This window comes from Struthio camelus, chromosome Z (genome assembly GCF_040807025.1).
Source record: "Struthio camelus isolate bStrCam1 chromosome Z, bStrCam1.hap1, whole genome shotgun sequence".
Classification (NCBI taxonomy): Eukaryota; Metazoa; Chordata; class Aves; order Struthioniformes; family Struthionidae; genus Struthio; species Struthio camelus.
Window position 1 is genome coordinate 31,270,849 of NC_090982.1, and position 21,609 is coordinate 31,292,457.

The following is a 21,609-nucleotide window of genomic DNA, read 5'->3' on the forward strand; positions in this document are numbered from 1 at the left end:
TAGAAGACTCTGTACTGAGAGGTGTTTTCAGACTATATGGGTTTGCTCGAGGTAAGGAATATTTCTGTGCGGTTTTTTCGCTCTCTGGAGTTGGTAGTGGAGCCGAGGTGGTCTCTCTGTTAGGCTTAAGTATCTATTTTTACTGGAAAATAATGTGTTTGTTTAATTACGTGGGCAAGTGGTGGTTGTTCCAGGACCCTGAAATTCTGCGTATGCATACGGAAATCCACATTTAAAATAACCTGGCTCATGCATGCCAATGCATGTGTTTACATGACTAATTAGTGCTTCCAGGACTGGGTTCTGAGAGACTTGATTAATGAGTATAGTAGAGCTGGGCAGAACGACCCTGCGGGTGCGCAGTGTGGGGCTGGGTCTGCCGCTGGGTGCCTCTGCGCTGGTGGGAAACGAAGGTGTCACTGCCAAGGGTGTCAGGTGGGCACGGCCGGGGCTCGGGCAGCTTTCTGCAAAGAGACGCCCTCTCACTTGTCTGCTCCCGCTCCAGAGCTAGCCTGCGGTTGAGAACATTAGTTTTCTGGGCGATGGTTTGAAATACCTTGGGGTGGGATTTAGGCAGCTTACCGCTGTATGCCGATAGGATTAAATATGTGAAAGATGCAAAAAAAACCCACTTTTGACCTGCTGGATGTCCAAGTACCTGGCAAATATTTCAAGAGATACTAGGACAGCTGTCACTCACTTAGGCTGTAGGAAGAGATATACAGAAGAAGCAGACGGCAAAGGTTTCGGGTCTGCTGTGCACTTGCCTGCCACGCTGTTTAGTGTGCACGTTTCTATCCCAAGGCATGTGCAACTCTGAAAATAGACTCATGATTTTTGCTTTCTTACTCTTCAGAGTGACAACGCTCTAATAGTGCCTGTTACCCTCCCCTAGAAATTTCACACGTGTCTCTTGCAGGCTTAGCCCATAGAATAAGAGTGATGGAGGGGTGCCTGCCCGGAGGCAGACTCCTGCCAATCCAGTCTTAGGTTTGGCGTCAGTCAGCAAAACATTTTGCACCACTACTGAAGCATTAAAAAATTAGCTGAAAAATGATATTCAGAGTAAACTGTGCAAAAATACAGGAAACATTTCTGGGGAAGGGTTTAACCATTTCACCCCCAGAATACTTAATCATGAATGCAAGCTGTGATTTGAGTGCTGAGCAGAGTAAGAGTGAGAGGTGACTGAAAAGTAAAACAGAATGTTTTGTAGTTAAAGAGACGGCAATTAAAATGTAATTTCTGTTCCTTGCTGAAATTCTTTTTCTTTCTTCTCTGAATTTTTGACTATTCTTAGTAATGGCATATTTTATAGATAGTGAAAGAGTTTAGTGTGAAAAATACCCAGTTTGGAATATCACTTCAATCCAGGAAAGAAAGAGGATAAAAATGTGTGCAAGTCCACAGAATCAGGTGACTGAATTATCAGACAGAAGAATGGACTTGGACTCCTGATGCTTTTTCGGTCTGTGTTGCAGGGTTCTTTTAAAATAATTTATCTTATTTTTCGCTTTACATATGCTCGATCTCAGCCTAAGCAGGTGTTATGACATGGCTTATGTGTAGCTGCCAAACCAGATGGGACGCTGGTGCAGGTTAGAGAGCACAGTGAGTTGTATTCCAGCTGTTTCCCAACAAGTTCTCCCGTAGAAGAGAAGTGGAATCTCCCTGGGATTTCCTTAATGCCAAATATAACTCTGTAATTCTTCCCACCTATACATACGTAGCTTATACATGTATGCGCAAGTATACCCTTCTGTGTTCCACTTCTATGGGGGCAATATTTGTGATGCAGTGGTCTGCACACAATTTCAGGATAGGATGGCATAGCATAGGATAGGATCTTTATTTGTGGAGAGGTGGCAAAGGTAAGCTGGAGGTAATATTTGTTTCAATGACCAGGTTCCTTGTTCCTTGGCAGTTGTCTACCTGCCATGCACACAGCGCATATAAAAGCTGCCTTACCTTAAAAGCAAAGAAATGATCTGTATACTTCTCACCGAACACAAACTTAGCGCCTGCATCAGAATACTCCAGAAAAGTCTAGAGGCAGAAAACAAAACAAGTTGGTCACGGGCTGTGGGTTGCTGCCAAATAATACGCCAGTATTACTAGCTGCTTTGTGGAGACTTCTGGGGAGGTGCAGAGAGCTTTCTGCTCCATATGGGTGAAGCTTAGCTATCTCCACATCTGTCTGAGTCTAGGCTCTTTCCTTTGCTCTTGCAAGAGTGCAGATTGCCTCAGACCATGCAGACAAGGCCATAGGGCATGTTTACCTGCTGCACCTGACAGGATAAGGGCTAAAAACTAACTGAAAAGAAGAATTTATCTTTAAATGCTGATACTGTGATGCATTGCTCTGCTCCCTCTAATATAAATACACACAAGAAGTGATATAGTTTAAAAATGAGGATTTAATGGCCAAAACAATGAGCTGTGAAAAGAGTAGACAAAAGCTAGCCTAAAAGAAGGATTTATTTTTCAGTCCTGATACTGTGGTGCATTTCTCTACTCCTAAAGCCACCATATGCAATTAATTATACAGCATAAAATGGAGATCTAATGGCTGAAGTAATGAGTTGTGGAAAAGAGGGGCTATAAGAGTTAGCAGAAGAAGAAGAGCAGAAGTTAGAAGAGTTAGCATCAGACCTGCTTCAGTCTGAGCTGAAAGGTGAAATGGAGAAGCTGGTGTTGAAGCCCAGCTGACTCAGGCTGCTGGTAGATGAGCAGCCTGACATCCAACCTGCGCCTTCCCTCCTGCACAGGCTCATTCTGTTCTGTGCTTTCTTGTTTTAAATGAGCTTAATTATCTGTACTGGGAGGAACAGTTGTGTGAACAGCGTCCCTGGTATGAGGAGGCTGAATGTCCTTTGGTGGGTACTCTCTGATCCTCTTGTTGGCTTTCATCTACCGCTTTCCAGTAATGGACTTGTTTAAAACTCTGTGCCTGCAGACTGCCTGCAGAGGTACCTGTGGCAGGATCCCTCCCTGCTCCGGAGGGATCCCTTGCCCCTCGCAAGCAGCAGGTCTGCCTCGTCCAAGCTATGGATTTCCCACCCATATGCAAACTTACTTTTTCATATCACACATCACAAGAGCTACCAAATGCACCTGGGGCCAGTGGGCTACCTTGTTTGAAGGGTTAGGGCAATGGGGGTTCTGGCATGCCAAATCCCTAGGCATTTCAGCGGGTAAGGCATATTGCAAGGATGTTTAGGAACTGGGCCAGATTTAAGAGTTTCTAGGGGTCCTGTGGCATAATAACTTTTTTGTGTTTGCAGGGGTGCAAAATATCATTTCAGCCCAAGGAAGATAAGGCCATTAACAGACAGAGATTGCTCTGGTCATTAGTTATTAGCCTGTCCCGCAGCATCCTATATTAACCAGATAGAAAGAGAAATAAGAATGGATTCAGGTACTCAGTTACCTTTCTGAGGACCCAATTTTCAACAAGAGGCGTAAATGTTTAGAGGCAAATGGATCCTTGAACTGCCTAACTGTTATATCCTACTGTAAGAGTCTCAAGACTGAAAATGATATTAAAAAAACAGAGTTTCTGTCTTTTATCTTACCTGGATCTGAATGCCTAGCCAGTTAAATATATCAAACCCTACTTTGGTCCTCAGGATAAGAAGCCCAAGAACAAATTGCAATCCTATTCCTGAAAATACTGGTCTCCAAGCAACCTAGACAGATAGAAAAATAAAAGCAGAGAAACCACTTGTTATTTAAATAAATAATAATGTATTTTAGAACGTTTGCTAAAATGGTGTAAGGGGTTTGTCTGACTATACTGCAGGATAGCAGCAGCTGCCAAAACAAGCTTTAGGAGATTTGGAGTATGAGTCATATTCTCCTGTTCTGCGATGTCTGCAGTGTGGATGTCTCCATCTGAGCTGGCTGTTGATAGGCTGGTGAGGTATAAATACGCAGGTGCCCATTTCACCTTCCTTTTCATTTCAGTATTATGGCATTATGGGCTGCAAGTAATGAAGTAATAAGAAAAGGAGAGACAGTCCTTCCTGTGCCTCAGTTTAAAGATAAAACAAATGTAGATGAGGGCAGAAGAAAAGTGTTACTTTTAAAACTGAAGACTGGAAACATCAACGAAAGTAACAGAATACGGGGATTCCTCAGGTATCTGGCCTGGGAATAAGGAAATTCTGCTACTTCTGTTATTGTGTGGCTGGATAATTTCAACTCCCTTTCCATATTCCCCAGTTTTAAAGAGCTTGGATACCTGAGAGCAGCCTTGCTTTCAATATTGTGATTCCCATGATACCAAGGCAGCTGTAGGAAAAACTGGCTGCTGGTGACCAGTCTCTCTAGTTCACTACACTGCAGTTTCCTGCTCTGCCGTCCCGGAAAACATCTTTGTCTTGTGAAAACTGGATCTGATTATTTACAAGGCAAAGAGCTGAGATACCACCTGCTAATTTATTCAGATAATACCCAAATAACAGAAGCCAATTAGGCATAACGAGGACCCGTGCAAGAGCACACGGCGTGCACAAAGGACACCAGGCCCTGGTGAGGGCTACTTGGAACATGTGCCGAGCACTCTTGTGGAGTTATTTTTGTGTTGCTTTTACTTTGTAGGCTAAGAAAAGCTTCAGTACAGATGCAGGAGCTTGGTAAAAAAATTGGTGAAACTTGGTGACCTGGGCAGTGGATTACCGCATAACTGATGAAGACATACACTGTGTGCATACATATAGGAGTGAAAACTGAGCTGGGACTTGTCAGAAGTACACCTTTTTGTATTATCACAGAGTATTAAGGGGTACATCATAGCTGGAAAACTAAATGGCACTGACAAGCCTATGGAAGCGGGTTAGCGCAATGTGGTGGCTCACTTGGTCTTAGCTGCTGCTGTATTTGCAGCAGGAATCAAACCTTTGAGGGAGGCACTCAACGGAGAGCTTCACGAGGGAAGCGCATCTCCAGTTTTCCTGTGGGCTTGTGTTAGTGTGACAACGATATCCTCAGAAGCACCTGCGAAGTCTGGGAGCAGCGGTGAGCCCACCGTGGGCTGGGAGGTGTGGAGCAGCCTGCCTTGGCTTGCTCTAATGCTCTAGGAACAAATGCATCCTGGCTTGCAGTGGGGCTGGCACAAAGGAAGTGATATGGCCTTCCGAAAAGTGGAGAACCAGCCACTGGTATGGCCGTGCATGTTCCCCAGGTCTTCAGAGTGAAACGGCTTTCCTCATAAGTGAAACATGTCTGGGTTCTGGTAAGCTTAAATTCTGATATTCTTGGATTTTCCACGACCCTTACTGAGCTTGGCCATGTGTATGGAGAACAGTTTTTGAAACATTAAATAGAAGATCCAGAAAGGACTAAATACTCACTCTGGTTGGATATTTGGAAAAGATAAACATCAAGAGAACATACATCACAAGCCCCCCAAAGGAGATCAGCTGGCGGGATCCCTGTTTTGCTGTGTCAAAGATGAGCCAGAAGATGACAAGTGTAGCAAGGACTACACACAGCACCCTGTGGAAAAAGCATGTGAGGATATCAGGCATGACTTCCTGAAAGAGATTAGATATTCCTTTTTTTTTCCTTCATAATCTGCATTGCATGGTTTGACTGGTTGGCCTGTGAACTACCTAGCACTGAGGAGCAGATTTGTAGCTGTTCACTTCTTTGTAACTGGCTATAGTATGCTTAGAAAAATAACTTTTAATCACAACAGTTCTAATTAGCTTAGAAACAGTGACAAGAACCATGCATGTGTCTGTGTTCAGCCCTTTTACTGTGACAGAACTGTATTCAGGTCCCACCTTGGGGACAATTTTCTGACAGTGGCCTGAGAAACAAGGAAATACATCACCCCACTTAGAGGGAGGCTAAATGTAGGCCCAGATTCTTACAGTTACTGATTTCAGTGGTACCAAGAAGCCTGAATTCCTTTTTTAGATCTGGACCAAAAACACAATGCGGTTGGCTGTTGCAATGCTGAACACCACAGCCTGAATTTCTATGTTCCTCTCTCCCTGGCAGATACCATGGTTGACAGTGAAGTATCTGATCTTTGATATATACAATTTAACAGACTGCAGCCTGGCTAAATGCAGAAGGTACTGCCCCGGCTTGTTCCATCGGCTCATCAGTGCACATTTATTCTGTTAACTTCTTCCCTCTGGGACGTTGCCAGGTTGTCTGCTTGAAATGCTCGGTGCCACTGCTCTCTAGTGTGGCTCCTGTCCAGAAGAGCAAACACAGTCTTTATAGCACTTTTGTTTCCAGGGTGTTTTTGCCCTAGAAGGGGTAGAAACTCCTGCTGCTGGGGCAAAACCATTTCAAAAATCTTAAAACTAGGTTGGGATATGTTCTCCTGAATCCAGAATGACTCCTTTTTAGATCCCTTTCCTAGAGAGAAGATGACCTAGCTGAGAGTCAAGATAGCTGGCCAGTTTCCCTTTCCTCTTTAATGAGACTTTAACTGGACTTTGGGAACTTCAGAGCCTCCTTAGGTTCCTCCTTCCCCCGGGAATAATAAATATGCCTCATAACTCTTCGGGAAACAAATGTCTACTATCCCAGATAAGGCTATATGATTCTATCATGACATCATATGTGGCTTCCAGGTTTTGTTTCCCAAATGTTACGGTATAAAATGCTTATTGTGTGCTGTTATGGAGATATGTGAACAACTATGTGTCTATGTGAACAACTAGTCACATAGATAATACACTTCAGTCTTTAGCAGCTCGCATGTGTTGATAACAAGTTAATGGTTTGCTCTCTGAGAGGGTGACAGTGAGGTACTTTCTGGCTTCCAGAATGAATGAAGAAGGCTACAACACACCTGATTTTCTCCAGACATGATCCCTTATCACTACAACCTTGACCTATCTGGATTTGAGGAATTTTTACCCCCTCTGTCAAAATTTTTGACACTTAGCTACTGCATTGCAATCTTAACAGTGTGCCTGAAACTTAGGCAGTTTCCACAGTTCTTGTGCTGCACATTTACTGCCCTGGAAAATTTATTTATTGCATTTCTCTTATTGCAATTTGTACGATTTGTTCATCTCCCTGTGCTTCTGTGGGCGTAAGCTATGCAGCACATTTCATTCTCGGAAATCCAGGCAGAGAGGTGGTAGCATCTGCTAGCAAGTACCCTTCCCTGCCTGTCTTTTTGCCACCGTTTCTTTTGAAATGCTTTAGGAGCTGCTGTAAGGGGCTACAAGTGTCACCTGTGGTGGTATTAGTTTGGGAACCTTAATCTAGCAAGGAGTAGTTTTGGATGCTATGAACTGGAACATACACATGTTTCTGGATAAATGAAAGCACAGGTATAAGTGTGCTGTAAGGTATAATTATGGTGAAACTTTTAAAATTGAAAGAAAACTGGAAAACAGAAGGGCTAAGCTTGGCTAATGCTTTGTCTTTCTGCATAAATAAGAAATCATTCATATTTACCATTTCAGCCAAAACCACTGCTTCTCCAGAAATCTTTTTCCAGGGGAAAAGAATGCAGCAATTCTGTCTTCATACTTAGCTATTAAAAAATCCCAGCAGATGAAGAAGATGGCCAGGATGGTGATGACAAAAAGTGCCAAGGCCCTCTGAAAATTTAGGGTGCAGGCTGCAATAACTGCTGCCAGGTACGCTGTCACAAAAACAAACAAACAAACAAAAACAACAAAAAATATCACTTAAGTCTGTTCTCTTTAAAAATGGAAACAAATCCTAAATTTAGTGTTAAAGAGCTCCTTAAAGTCAGGCCTGTGCTTATCTTTGAAGGCTTTTATGATTCGGCTAAATACTGAAAACAATCTTGCTTTCACAGATAGTGTTGTTATTGATGATATATATGCTTTCCGATATGAAAACGTGCTGCTGGTGGAGTTGTTTTTTGGAGGTGTTCATCCTGTCGAAGCAGGATATATGCTTTGGCTGAGTGAAGTGTATATCAAATATATTAGTCGTTTCGGAAGATTAAACACATTTGTATGGGACACCTTTTTTCAGTGTCAAAACAGTGAATTAAGAACAATGAGTTCACTTTCACAGCAGCATGAGTCTATCTAACAAAATTAAGAGAAACACTTAAAAACATTTATCTTGTTGTACCATAAAAGACTGATGTGATGCGCCTCTGAAGTAAATGGGAAGATTAGAAGCAGAATCTGTATTTGTTTCATAAATTGGCTATGAAATGATTTGTCATTTGGCAGTGTCAATGCTACCATGTGCTGGCTAATGAAGCATTCAGTGCTTGAAAATAATAGTCTGATTTTATCCAACTGGAGAATAGGAAAGAACTACCGCTTTTTGTAAGGTAAGTTGTTTTTTATGGAATTAACGTGTTAAACACCAACATATCCTTAGAATCCTTTCTTGAGCCAGGACAGGTCTGCGCTACGATAAAGCAGGATGAGAATGATGCTAGGAAGGCACTTTTTTCAGTAGGAGGAAATGGGCTTATTTATACCTGCCGAGTAGGTATCTCTATGCTACACTGACTTCTACCACATCGCATGTTTTAAATCTATGTTTTTTCACAAAGTGTTCTGGTAGGAGGACCTCAAAAAGAAACTTGGCAGGAACGGAAGGAAGTAAACCAATCATCTACTGCATAAATAGGAAAGGGACAAAGAAGAACGTTTGAATGACTTTGCTGTGCAGGCTGAAATACAGCACGTTTCCTTTAGCAAATATTTGCTGTGGAAACTGAGTCAGAATGGAAAACTCTCGTTTCTGGACTTAAGTTCAGTCCAGGTTAGTCCCTAACTACTTTTAGTGTGGTTTTGTGGTTTTGGGCTAGTTCCTGAGAGCTGTAATTTACCTGACCTCTTGGAAGGGGCTGATTATTGAGTAGATACAAAGACTGAATTGACCTTTTATCCCAAGGGTAACTGCTAGTCAGAGCTGACACTCTGGCAGAGCGGTGTAGCAAAGCCTGGGCTTCTGGTGCATTTGGGAAGGGGAGGAGGTTTGCAGTCTGGAGCTTTATCAGGGACGAAATTCACTTTTATCTTTTACCTCCTCTCAAAAGCATTCTTTGAGATACTCGAGGGTTTTTGTATTAGGTCAGGTACGAGGCTGGCATGGTCTACAGTCTCATATAGGTAAATAAATAAGTCTTCAACAAGACTGGGTGTAATGTACTGTACCTGTTATTAAAATGCCATAGATCACATAACGAATTCTAGTTTTATGCTTCTTGCAAAAATCACACACTTCATCATATTTCTTTTCAAAGTGCCTAGGAAAATGAAAAAACAAACAGAACAGAAGCTTAAGCCATAGATAAGAGAAGAGTAGTTTGCACAGGAACATCAGGTTAAGTCCACCAAAATTTATCCACTGTAATGCCCCACATTAGAATAGATTTGTATCGCAAAGCACCAGAGAAAATCATGTTGGCATCTTTTTGGGCGGACACGGGTTTCATCTTGGACAAGTAAAATGAAAATCTGGCAGATATATGAAGGCTCAAAGTTTGCAGACTGGTTCCACTAGCCTCTAAAGTACGCAAAATAACTAACATCTGCCTAAAACCTTGTCTTGGCGTGCATGGATATATCTGGATATTTGAAAGTGTGGCTGTTAATTATATAAACTTTTCATCTAAGACTTCAGATTATGGAAGCTAAAATCATTCATTATATTTGAATCATACCCTATTTTAGTTCTTCCATTCATTAAATGCCTCATTTCATTTCTTTTCTCCCCTCACTAGGGAATCACAGCGATTTCAGGGGGAGGCTGAGATTTAGGGTAACAGCAGTGAAAGGAGTGGATTGAACCTAGATTTCCAGTGTTAAGTATGCTGGTGATGCAGATGTTACAAAAGCTGCAGGTAGGTAAACTCCCTAGTATTGTGCAAGCTAAGAAAAAAGTCACAGCTATAGCTAAGTCTCTTTAGATAGTGTTTCACACCCTATAGACTGTAAAGGCAAAGAAACATATTTAGAGATGCTAATTATCCAGGCTGTACTTGTTTGGAAACTAGATGCAGCTGCAGTCAGATGTGCTGTGAAATTAAGCATGAAGAGCCCTCTTTTGCTGCAGTACACAAAACGATTAACTTAAATTTAAAAGAAATTGGAGAAATACAAGAAACGTTAACTTAATTCATATTAGCAGTCAGAGCAGCAGAAGAGGAATATATTTGCTCACCAGTTAAAACACTAATATTATCTCTGAGAAATTTAGTTGATTTTGATATTTCATTGTTTTATTCTGGGAATTCCTGTCCTTTCATTTTGCAACTCAGAAATCCTTCTTTTGGTCTGTATATAATCTATAACTGAATATCACCTTGCCCACAAGGTGCATCGTTGCTGTCAATGAACTGATTTTTTTTGTAGGGTTTGTGTCTTGGACAATGGTCTGTCCGTACTAGCTGTTGAAATAAATCAATGATGTATTTGAAACTATGAAACGCTTTGTGGATGCCGCTTTTGAAAGACACAAGCAAAACATCAGGTCAGACTGGGAGCTTTTAAGAGCTAACTTAGAGTAAATATCTCAGTAGAGAGACCATTGCCCTTGCCAGATGCTCCACACAAAAACAAATCTTGAGCCCAAACATGAAACCCAGCTACACAGACCCATGGCCTGGGTGTAATTAGAGAGCAGAGCAAAATGCTTTTCAGCTGCCCATCTACAAAGGAATTTATCTACCCTGGGCAAGGATAGGTGCTCTGGATAGAAAAACAAAGGAACCTAGGAGAACAACAAAGCCCCGCAAAATCAACCTTAGTTATTCATTATGTTAACTGTCAGGTCTGTTGAATTCTGTTTGCACAACTCTAGAGCATAAATGAAAGTACTATTTCTGAATTTACGTGTATTGTTTCTGCAGACATGAGATCAGTTCAAGTAGTCTGCCTTGCGTGAGATAGATTCCTAATTCGAGATATCCAGTAAGTGATTTGCTAGAATCTGCTCAGCTGTTCAACAGAAAGACAGTTTCAAAATAGAGGTGACATGTTGTTTAACAGACCGCAGTGATCGAAATTGGAGAAAGAGCATAGCATACTTTGTATGAAGATTTATTTGAAGTTTTAGTATGACAGAAAAATATAATGTAAAGCCTTTAACATGTAGTTTGATTTTTATCTCAAGTTTTAAAATGTTTTATACAGAGTTTGTAGGTTTTGTTCAAAAAACGAATCCCATCCCCGATTATAACGTAAATGCGTGCTTCCACATTAGTCACTGGGCATCAGTACTAAAAAAGCATAAAATTTCTGCTACCTCAAAATGGCTATTTTACATCTGTTCTACTCTTACTTTGCACTCAGATAAATAACTATGCGAAGTGTAGGACAATGGAGAATCTTTAACTTCTTGCAGGAGATCATTGTTTAAAGTCTCTCTCTAAAAAAGGCACTTAGGGAAATATTGAAAACAGTTAATATGAAAAGGAAAAAATAAACCCTGCTCCTAAAATTTTCAGAAGCATAGTTCCACCGTCATACATGTCAGTCAAACGGTAGAATATTTTTAAATATAGTGTGTTTCTGTATTACGCAAATTATTGCCAGTATGAGGGTCTATGTAGCACAGAGATGTGGCGGGGGATTTCTGGCAGTTGTGCCGGAAGTGGAACACTGGCAACTTTTTGCAGGGCAAAGTAGGCGGAAAACTTGCTCATCCAAAAAAACGTTACCCTTTTATGAGTGATTGCTCCTCATCCACTGAGTCAGGCTTGTTTTGGGGCTGATCGCTCTCAATATTGATGTATTCGTCCTCCTGGAAAACAGATTGGTACCGATACTGTGAGCATGTTTGTTCAGCAACATTGGAAAGAACAGATTCCCGCAGGCAGATGGCTGACGCAGCCTCGAGACTTTCCCTTTTCCGCTACGCACCCGGCTTCAGCTCGCCCGTCTGGCGCCAGCGCTGTTATTAGCACCAGGCAGTACCATGGGTGTCAAGTCATCAGCGTTTTGAATTGCAAACTTTCCTCAGCCTTCCACAAAATTTTGAAAGGGGAAATAAAGGAAAAAGCTACCGGTGTCACTCAGAGCTAAAAAGAGCCCAGTGCAGAATGCCTTTGCACAAACGACAAAAAGTGGATGTTGTAGGCCGTGCTGGAAGAGCCCTAGCTTATCTAGCTTGCCCAGCACTTCCTGTTGACAACCTCCTATTTTCATTGCTCCTCTCTTTGCAAATCTTTAATGTTGTCAAAATGTTGATTAATGTTCCAAAAAATTCAAATAAACCCATTAATCTATTCCAAAGAAAAACTGCTAAGCAAAAGCTTTTGTTGCAGCAAGTCTTTTAAAGAGCTCGAATATCCATGGGCTTTACAGTAGAAACTTGAAATTTGGCCAGATAGCCCATTTTCATCAGGAATGTACCTTTTTGCAGCCATAATCCACCTAAATCTGGCCGTATTACAAGTTTAGGGAAAATTACAGCTTAATCTACTCCAATTTGAGCATTTTAACTCCTTGCAGGTTTGGCCGGTGAGGAGGCAGCTCGGAGGTCTCGGCAGCTTGCGCCCACGGAGCGAGTCAGTGTGTGCAGTCCCTGTATGGCCTCTGCACGCCTGGCACAAAGTAACAGATGTATGCTTTTTTTTCCATGTCAGTTACTCGACTTGTCAGGGAAATTGGTCTTTCTCCTCTTGCCAGAGGATATTCACTTCAGGTTTGTAATCTTACCCTGCAGAACGTGTACGTAGTTTAATACGGTAGTTTGCCTTGATGCCATGTCAAGTGCCAGATTCATCTGTGCAGTTCAACCACTGCCCTTATTCAGAGTGAGACAAGTCCCCTTAAGCTGTCAGGCAATCTGCTACGTTTTCAGAACAGATGCAAAAAAGGGGCTGACTTACCCCACCCTGAAATTACTTCCCCTGCTCCCATCTCCAATAACTGGCTGTGTGGGCGAAGGGCAGGGATGACTTCCACAGGCAAGGCTGAACACTCCCCTCTTGTGGACTTACCTTATGATCCATTGCAGGGTCCTTGGGGTGCACCAAGAGGTGGCCAGGGGCCTGGGAGCACCTGGCTGTTGGTATTCTTTGGCATTTGAAAATAACAGAATAACTGAATCTCGCCTTATCGCCAGCACCGTGGCTGCCTGTCCTGCCTGCCTCGCCACTTCAGCAGGTTGTTTTAACGTTGAAATGGAGCAGCACGACCAGGTGTGTGCTATGTCGTGTGTGACTGAAGACTGTGTTGTGACTGTATTGTGTTATGCAAACACTGTTTTCCTAAGGATTTCCTGAGCCGTTCTTGACTACGTGGAACCGTCTAGACAGAAAACGCTCTGATTTGGCCAACCATTTGGAGCAGTTACAGGTTGGGTTAGTATAGATTTTTCTGTGTTTTTAATATTTATGTTAACTAATCCGAAATGACTTTGTAAATCAAGACATGTCATAGGCCTCCCCCCTCCTTTCAGTTTGGCTTTTCTGTTGCATATTACAGACTCTGCTGAAAGCTCTGGAATATCCTAAATTAGTTTCTAGTGAGAGATTTGAAATGAAACAACTCAAAGGCAAAACGAACAAAGGATGGAAACATGGCCAGTAATTAAAGTGGCATGTAGGAATATGTACATAAAGGCTGCCATTTATTCGTCTTTGAGGAAGTGCAACGCGATGCAGATAGGAATCTCTCAGTCCTCGTAATTGAAATGTTCGAAAAGGGGTGTGGGTGAGATTCGGCTCCGTGGAGCTGCACTGTAAGTAATGGCCATGTTTTTCCTAGACTCAACTCTTTTCTCTCTTTGCTATTTACTGTGAAATAAAATAAATCTGAGACGCAGATGCTGCCGCCTACTGAATTACTAGTGTTTTTGGTAACTAGGAGCATCCTTCCCAGCAGCTGTAGGAGGTGGGCTTCTCACCTAAGGGATACTGAGTGCTGATGGCAACAGTGTACTGTTTTTTTCCTGAGCTTAAATTGGGGTTATATTGCATTCCTGTCCTTCTCACAGATGTTTAAGTTTGTAGATGTAAATGTCTCAAAGCTACATGACAAATCAGGAGTGGCCAGGCCTCTGGATGGAAGAGCTGTGCCTCCAAACTCTCAGGCAGCTGCGACCTTCTCCCATACCGTCTCCTCGCTCCAAATGGCACCTTGAAGCCCACAGCCCTGACTGGCCCCTTACAACCCCGCCGACACCCTCAGCCCGTGTCTTTTTTCATGTTGTCACCGTGCTCCCTTCTTCACTGGTGGAAGTAACCCACACTCCTTCCCCAGCTGCTTCACTGTCCTCTGTGGGTGCCCCGGGTGCCCAGATGTCTTGTCACAGAATCTGCCATCCACCTGTCGTGAAACTGCTTGAGAAAGAGTGGTTACCTTAAAATCAATGGGCAGCAATAACGTTTTCTGGCTCGTGGATGTGATACATTTTTCAGAAACTCGATATTATTTGAGCGATGTGTCAGCTCAAATTTTGAGGCTCGTCGGAAGTTGGAAAGGTATTTCGAAAACAGGATATGATGTGATTTTTCAATTGCATCTAAAACTTCTCGGCTGTAAAACCGGAGCAATAAACAGGAGAATATTCTGTGTAGTGCCTCTCAGGCTACCTGACCTTAACCTCCCTGCTCTTTGAATTGTGCAATACATTGGTGTGATATAGTTTCCAGGTGCAGAAAGCTAGGGAAAAAATCACTTTCAAAGAGTTTATATCAACAATATAACCTGTTTTTTCTTCTTTTGATTTGTCTCAATATGAAAAGCCTCAATCCACGGCTTTTCACATTGCTGACAACATGTTCAAATATGCCTAGAATATTAATGCCACTATTTTATTGTCACAAATGCTTTCCTCCATCTCCATTAAAAAAAAAAGAGTTAAGAAAATCTGAATTCAAATATCACTTTCTGTCTAACTCTGTGCAGATATAGAAGGGAAGAGGGAAATGGATCAAAACTCCTTTCTTCTTGCTTTTTCTTTGGCCACATATGATGCCAGATCTGGCTCTTGGGCTGTGCTGGCATTTCTGGAGACTGACCTTAAGGCGGTACGGAGCATACTGACTTCTGCCATCAGGATATAACAAAGTCTGTCCTGGTCTGCTCCAGAGTCCCAAAATAAACTCTGCTGCCTCAGGCATGGTGCGTCTGAGAATTTCTCAGTGTGCATATGCATCCCTTCAGTATATTTGTGCAAACTACTGGCTGAACACTTTCAGCCAAACCTTTTTTTTTTTCAGTGAGAAAGTGGATTTTTTGATTAAAATTAAAACTTTCATTGACCGTGACCACTCTTCTCAATTTTTCAACAGTTTCTAACAGTTATGACAATCCTTTTATTCTTTTTCTTTTGATATTCCGCTTGCTATTTGGCATTGTCTGCCACTTCCCTCTCCTAGGATTTCAGATCTCAGATGACTTTCCAGGAGCATATTAGAAGTAGACCAAGTGATTTTTTCCTTCGTTGTAAATCCAGGATCACGTCAGCTTTGAGAGGCAGCCTCTTTGCTGCCTCTGATCAAATCCAAAAATCATTAAAAGGCAGAAATGAATGACCACGGTGTCAAGAAACCTCTTTTCTCTTGCATGTTGCTTCAAGTACCGTCACTGAACTTGACAAGCAGATGTATTTTCAGCATAGGCAAGTACATGAAGTTCTTAATGGGACTTGCAGAGTAATGAATTATTTTTTGCATGTGGGTGTGCAAATATTAATACATGACATCAGTAAAATGTCTGATTTTTTACTTGACTCTCATGAATAATGAGCCAGTCACTATGTAGGCCTAGACAAATCTAAGGTCAAAAGAAATGAAAGTGGATGCTTTTACTGTGAAGCCATTTGTATTGTGTTATCTTCCTTTTCCTCTGGTCAATCGTAAGTCAGAGCTGTTGCCTCTAACTTGTTTCTCTGAGATTTCCCTTATTTTGGGTGGGTGGTTACCACCTTAATCTGAACAGGTATATAATAAATATATGCTTCTATCTGAAAGCTGGCATCACTAAAAGTAGTGTTTCCAGGTTCTCCGTTTCCATGAGAAAATGCTCCTATATCAACTCCTTGTCCCCCTGACGGTCATTTCTGATGCCTCTTATGTGTAGTGCTTGAAGACATTATGATATTATAAAACATTTTTTATGAGTCCCTGTGTGTCCTGTCAATTTTCTGTGTTTTTTCTTAATGGATTTCTGAGAACAGTACTGGCTTATCTGTCAGTTTATGAATTTTAAATCAAGTTTGGGTTTTGTTAAAATATCTGTCTTGTATATATTATCACAACCAATTACTCACATTGAATTTGCAGTTCCGAATTTAAACAAGGTTATTCCGGTAATTGCATATTTTTTACTTGTTGGAAGAGAAAAAGAAAAACTCATCTGATTGATTAGTATGCACAGTTTTCTCATTCTGTGAATTTTTGATTCTCTGTGAATGGTATCTAAGACCTTCTTGATTTATAACATCCACATCGCTGTCATTCTGGGATGCGACAAGATCAGAAATTGTATCTGTTTAAATCAAAAGCTGAAACTGCGTTCATGTGCAGTAGGAACTGGTTTATATTTTGGTGTTTGTGCTTCCATGTGTTACTTTACTAATATGGAATAGCCCAAAAGTCAGCGTACAGAATTTGGGGGTTTAAGTCCTGCTGCTATTAGGCAAAGCTTCATCTCTCAAGGATGGTGCTCCACTGACTGGATCTGCTGTTTTCTTAATCCAGATTAGCCTCTCCTCCTGGTGCTGACCTTTGCCTCAGGATTGGTTTAATGAGTTTACAGAGATCTATCCATTCTTCCTGGCAAGGGTAAAACTGACTCTTTGGGGCTTTGCCTCATTTTCAGTAGCTTTGCTCAAGAAAATGCCATGTAGTAATGCATATGGAGTAAAAGTGTAATTTTTTTCAATATGTACTTCTACTGCTTCCAGAATAAAACTCTGAGAGTATCTATAAAGACAGCATTGAGCTTTGTCATATTAATTTTCTGTGATACTCCTTTTAATGGAGTGTATTAAGAGTTGCACTTTTCCATTAGACATAACCGACCACTATTTCTGCATATCTTATAATTCTTAAGGTGAATTTTTTTGTGTTTGTTAATTCTTTGAAGGAGACATTATTTCTTTTTAATGATCCTTGAAGGACTCGTTCTTATTTTGGTTTGCTGAGAAAGCCACTTAAACAAAATGTCAGATAACTAATTTCCCCAATTGATATAAATATTTGATATTTCAGTGGTTTCTTATAGCAGTAATTATTTCACTGACTTTTATTGTATGAAATATTTCATTATTTACACGGTAATGGTATCAGTGAATTAGTCATCTAAAATCAGACATTTATCCATCTAAGATAATGAACATTTGCAAATGAAACACACAAAATAAGCCTAATTATAATAAATGATGATAAAGGTAGAAATAAACAATGCTAATAGACATAAACTAAATTTTGCCCTTTACTGGAAACACGAGCTTAGAAGCAACAAGAACCCTTTTCAGAACTATGTTTTCTTTGAAGATGTTCTGACTTTAGATGTGACAAAAAAATCTGTTTCGGTAAAACTCATTCTAGGATCTTACGTGTCTGAGAAAAAGAAAGATTCCCAAGTAGCTGTTGGTTGTGGCCTTGATAAAACAGATTCCAGTTTCTCTTCCTTACCCTATGAGTGTCTTTACATTCCCTTAGGAAGGATGTATTTCTTTTTGAGAAAGTACCTCTGTTGGTGGTTTGCCTTTTAACTACGCTATGTGAAGAGTTTACCATAGCTGCCCCTACAATCTACAGTTAAAACCTCTAAGAAACAGTTCATAAAGTAAAAAAAAAAAAAAAAAAAAAAAAGCTCAACAAGCAATGCTTCATTGTAGCTTTCTTATACAGTGTCTAAAAAATACTCTACACAATAGTATAGTGCAATAGAAGTGATAAAGTTCTATAATTGACACCCATGCCCAAGGTTAGTCTCTTTGAAAAAACAGTAAACACCCAAACTACTGTTTGCCAGCAATTGAAGCTTAGAATAATTTATGTTGGAAGAGACCTCTAGAAGTTGTCTTGTCCAATGCACTGCTCAACCACAATAATTACATAGGAGTTGCCTACAGAAAGTAATTATGAGTGGATGAGCTATGTAAAAGAAAACGAGCAAGAGCATCCCGTGATTGCTGGAACTCTAAAAAGTCCATGCTGCAGAACAGTAGATCTGTATTATTTTCTGCAAGTGCAGGGAACACTGATTTCAACTGATCACACTCGATCTGAGCTTATTCCAAACTTAGTAGGAACTGGAAAATTAGTATTGATGACAAGTTTACTGAAGGGAGAGACAATTTCCGTTGACTAAAGCAGTCTTCGAATAAGTCCTGTGAAGCTGAGTAATTTTCATGTATTTTGCAGGTGATTATTCACATACAGTCTCATCATCCTTCCGTTTGCCGTGATGTTTTGCTCTGTGGAAATGGGTGCTCTTTAAACCCACCCCTTGCAGAGAAGAAGAGTTCCATCACCTTGTAAGAACAGCAATATTCAAGTGACAAACAAAAAATGCTAATTCCTTTTTGCTGCTCGCTTAAAAACTTGCTTAGTTTGCTGAAGAAATTCCTCAAGAAAATGTCAAATTGTCTGTGCTTACCACCTACCTAAGCACTCAGGAAGGGCAGAAAAGCTTCTCCCACATTTGGTCTTTGTGTCCTCACTGGAAACCTTTGCAGAACGAAGCACTGCAGCAGAAAAATGAGGGCTCAGTCCCCAGCCAATAAGGCCAGCATAGGTGTTTTACAGCCACAGGCCAGATCCAGCAACATGACGTGACAAGTCACTGCTCAACCTGCTCAAGCCCCAGGGACATAAAGAAGCAGAGACTTAAAACTAGAAAAGCCTGAATGGATGAACTTCTGCCCTTTAAACTACATGAGAAAGATTATAGAACTGATCCCTTTACTTTGAGCGATACAAGAGTGTTAAGCAGTTGAGCTTTTGCTTTTACACTCCATTTGCTGTACTTTTAGTCACTGGTGTTTTCCACCGGTAAAATATTTGATTAAATGGCAAGGGCATGGAGCTAGATTGTATTTTTAAGTGAAGTGTTCCTTCACTGTTTGCTTGTTTTCCTGTAGAGGAGGAGTTCACCTGCCAAGTCTTTTTGCATAACTACAGTCTTTGACCTTCCCTCCTATCTCCTCCCTGGGTTTTGAGGGAGAAGAATTAGTTTTACAGAGTGAGCATTACTGCTTATTGCTGATTTTCACTTGTGCATTTAACAACAGCACCCATGCTAGAACAGATGGTTTTCCAGGCTCTTCCAGTTAGTGAAGAGAACAGATCGGCTGTCAGAGCACCCCAGCAACTGCTTAAACTTGTGGTGCTTAAGGATGGATTATTACATCAGTCTGGGAGAGGAGAGTCAGGATGGTTAAGGAATTCAGTGGAAAACTGATGCTACAAAGGAATACTGTGTTTCAAGTCACCTGGTTGGATGTCATGGGTTTCATTCACTCAGTTGAAATGAAGTCGTCTGATTTACAGTTCAAAACTTTCCTATTTTTTAATATTCAGTCCAAATGAAAATAATTACTCTAAGATTCCCCCTGCCATTAAACGTGCTATCCTTCGTTAACCAGAGTGTCATGATTTGGAAGGGTTTAAAATGCGTGTTAGATACCGAGGAGGAATTTTTTGGATCAATAATCATAAAGTTCATCAGCTCCTGCCAAATGATAACATTCAGTGTGCAGGATCAAAACTGCTGGAGAGGAAGGACAAATGTTCATTGCTTTTTTGTTAAACTGAAGAAAACGAGCTGTAGAGACAGCAGGTAAAAAAAAAGCATTGCCAGATCTAAGTTCAGCTGGCTAAATCTAAATGAGGTGTTTTGAAATGGGTTGTAAAGTAGGCTCACCCACCTCTAACCTTTTCTTTAAAAGCTTAAGTTGTCAATGTTAAGCACAACAGTTGGAAGGTAACCTGAAATGCAGGATGAACAAGTTAGAATGATAGTCTCGCATAAAATGGCCTTAGAAAAGCAACAGGAAAGCTGTTTGCTTTCAGAGCTAACGAAATGTATGAGAGGCAGAAAGCAAAATCTGGAGAAACTGAAACAGGAAAAAAAAAAAAATCTTTGCACTCTTGCAAAGATAGCAAGGAGTCCATGACCTCTCTAGCTGTGGCATTCAAAACATCTGTTGATAGCAAGCAGTAACCCAAAGAGGATGACAAGCACAAGAATCCTGAAAATGGTTCTCACAAGCAGTATTTACTTTAGTCTGAGCAAAAAAAGAGCCTAGAGGTATGATCAATTTTATTTCCTGAAAGACATGGAGTAGTACATGACAGTAGAAAAACATTTTTAAAATGGTTTTGGAAAACAAGCATGCCTTTGAAAAGCAAATTTGGGAACTGTGGGAAAGGGCTGTGTACTTTCCTAACAGGATCTGCTGCAGGAATACAATGCAATGCTTCATAATTTCCAAGGGACATTGCAACAGTGATTTCTGTGAAATGGAAATTCTTAATAACCTATATACTTTTAATTAACCATGAGGAGTATCTAGGAAGCTGTGGAAGATGGAGATAAATACAGAGAGATGGAAAAAAAAAGGTATTTTTTAAGGATGTATTAGCTTGTTTGAATGGAATGGAGTGTGAAAGTCACATGTTATGGTCATACCTGTGTTCTTATGTAACACAGATAAAAGGGATAAAACGTAGAGTTTTAATGGGGATCCTTCCTTGGGTCAGCTTCTTGAGACCACGCAGTGCTTTGCTATAGTAACTGGTTCTGATTGCTTAATGCATCATAACACTGACAATCAGAGTTCAGGGAACAATAAATATTTATTAGCTGTTTTCTGCACTTTGCATTTTACTTAGTTTATATTTTAACTCTGAGTTCCTTTTAAAAGTCAGTCCTGAGTATTTTGTCCACCCTGCCATTTCTTTTTATGAGCCAGCTCTTATCATTGCTTCAGGGAGAAGTGTGACTTCTTGTTTAATCTCATCATTAGCAGAGATCTGAATCTGCAGAATTGACTAGGTAAAACCTTCGCAACTTAAATTAGGGCTAAACACAAGCTAGGTTAATCTAATTGCAGTTTTAGGGTTGCTGTCAGCATTGTAGGGTTTCCCGAGTAGGAATTCCTGTGGGGAACTATAGCAATGCTCCACCAGTGTCATCAGAGAGGAGGTAACTGAACTGCATTGAAAGCAAAAGGTGCAGCAATATCTCTGTGTATTATGTGTGATATTGCGGATACAGACACAGTATATGGCATTGACATGCACACACGTAACATGAACAGTTCTCTGAATAGTAATGAGACTAGGCAGACAGCATACCTTATAATAATTTAGGTTCCTTAAATTTTCTGATGTATTTAGGGGAATAAAACTAGTAAAGGCCTGAATGTCTTGGTAGAAACAGCACAGCAAACTGTTGATTCTAGCTGTGAGGTAGCATCTAAAGCATGAAATTTTAGTGTGCAAGTTTTATAGTTGCATTGAGTTTTTAATCATAGAAATGTTGTGCTGAGGGAGTAGGAGTGTGTTTGGGAAGAATCAGTGGTATGGGAAGTGCTACATATTTTCTTAAAATCAATACCACTACATTACTCATTGTAATGCTGGTGCATGAAGTTGGTAACTTCATTCTCCTTCTGTACTTTAGAGTGGCTGTTAGTAACTGAGCGGTCCCTAACATCAGATAG

General features: G+C 40.8%; 1 protein-coding gene across 1 annotated transcript in view; it reads right to left on the bottom strand.

Moving 5' to 3' along the window:
- SLC28A3 (solute carrier family 28 member 3) overlaps positions 1–21,609 on the bottom strand; it is a 41,632-nt gene that overhangs the window by 17,240 nt on the left and 2,783 nt on the right. Inside the window, exons 2-7 of the mRNA XM_068926959.1 lie at positions 11,639–11,721; positions 9,132–9,223; positions 7,435–7,624; positions 5,355–5,499; positions 3,576–3,689; positions 1,969–2,046 (exon numbers count right to left, since the gene is read on the bottom strand). Coding sequence (XP_068783060.1) covers positions 1,969–2,046; positions 3,576–3,689; positions 5,355–5,499; positions 7,435–7,624; positions 9,132–9,223; positions 11,639–11,721 — 702 coding nt within the window. The remainder of the gene's footprint in view (positions 1–1,968; positions 2,047–3,575; positions 3,690–5,354; positions 5,500–7,434; positions 7,625–9,131; positions 9,224–11,638; positions 11,722–21,609) is intronic.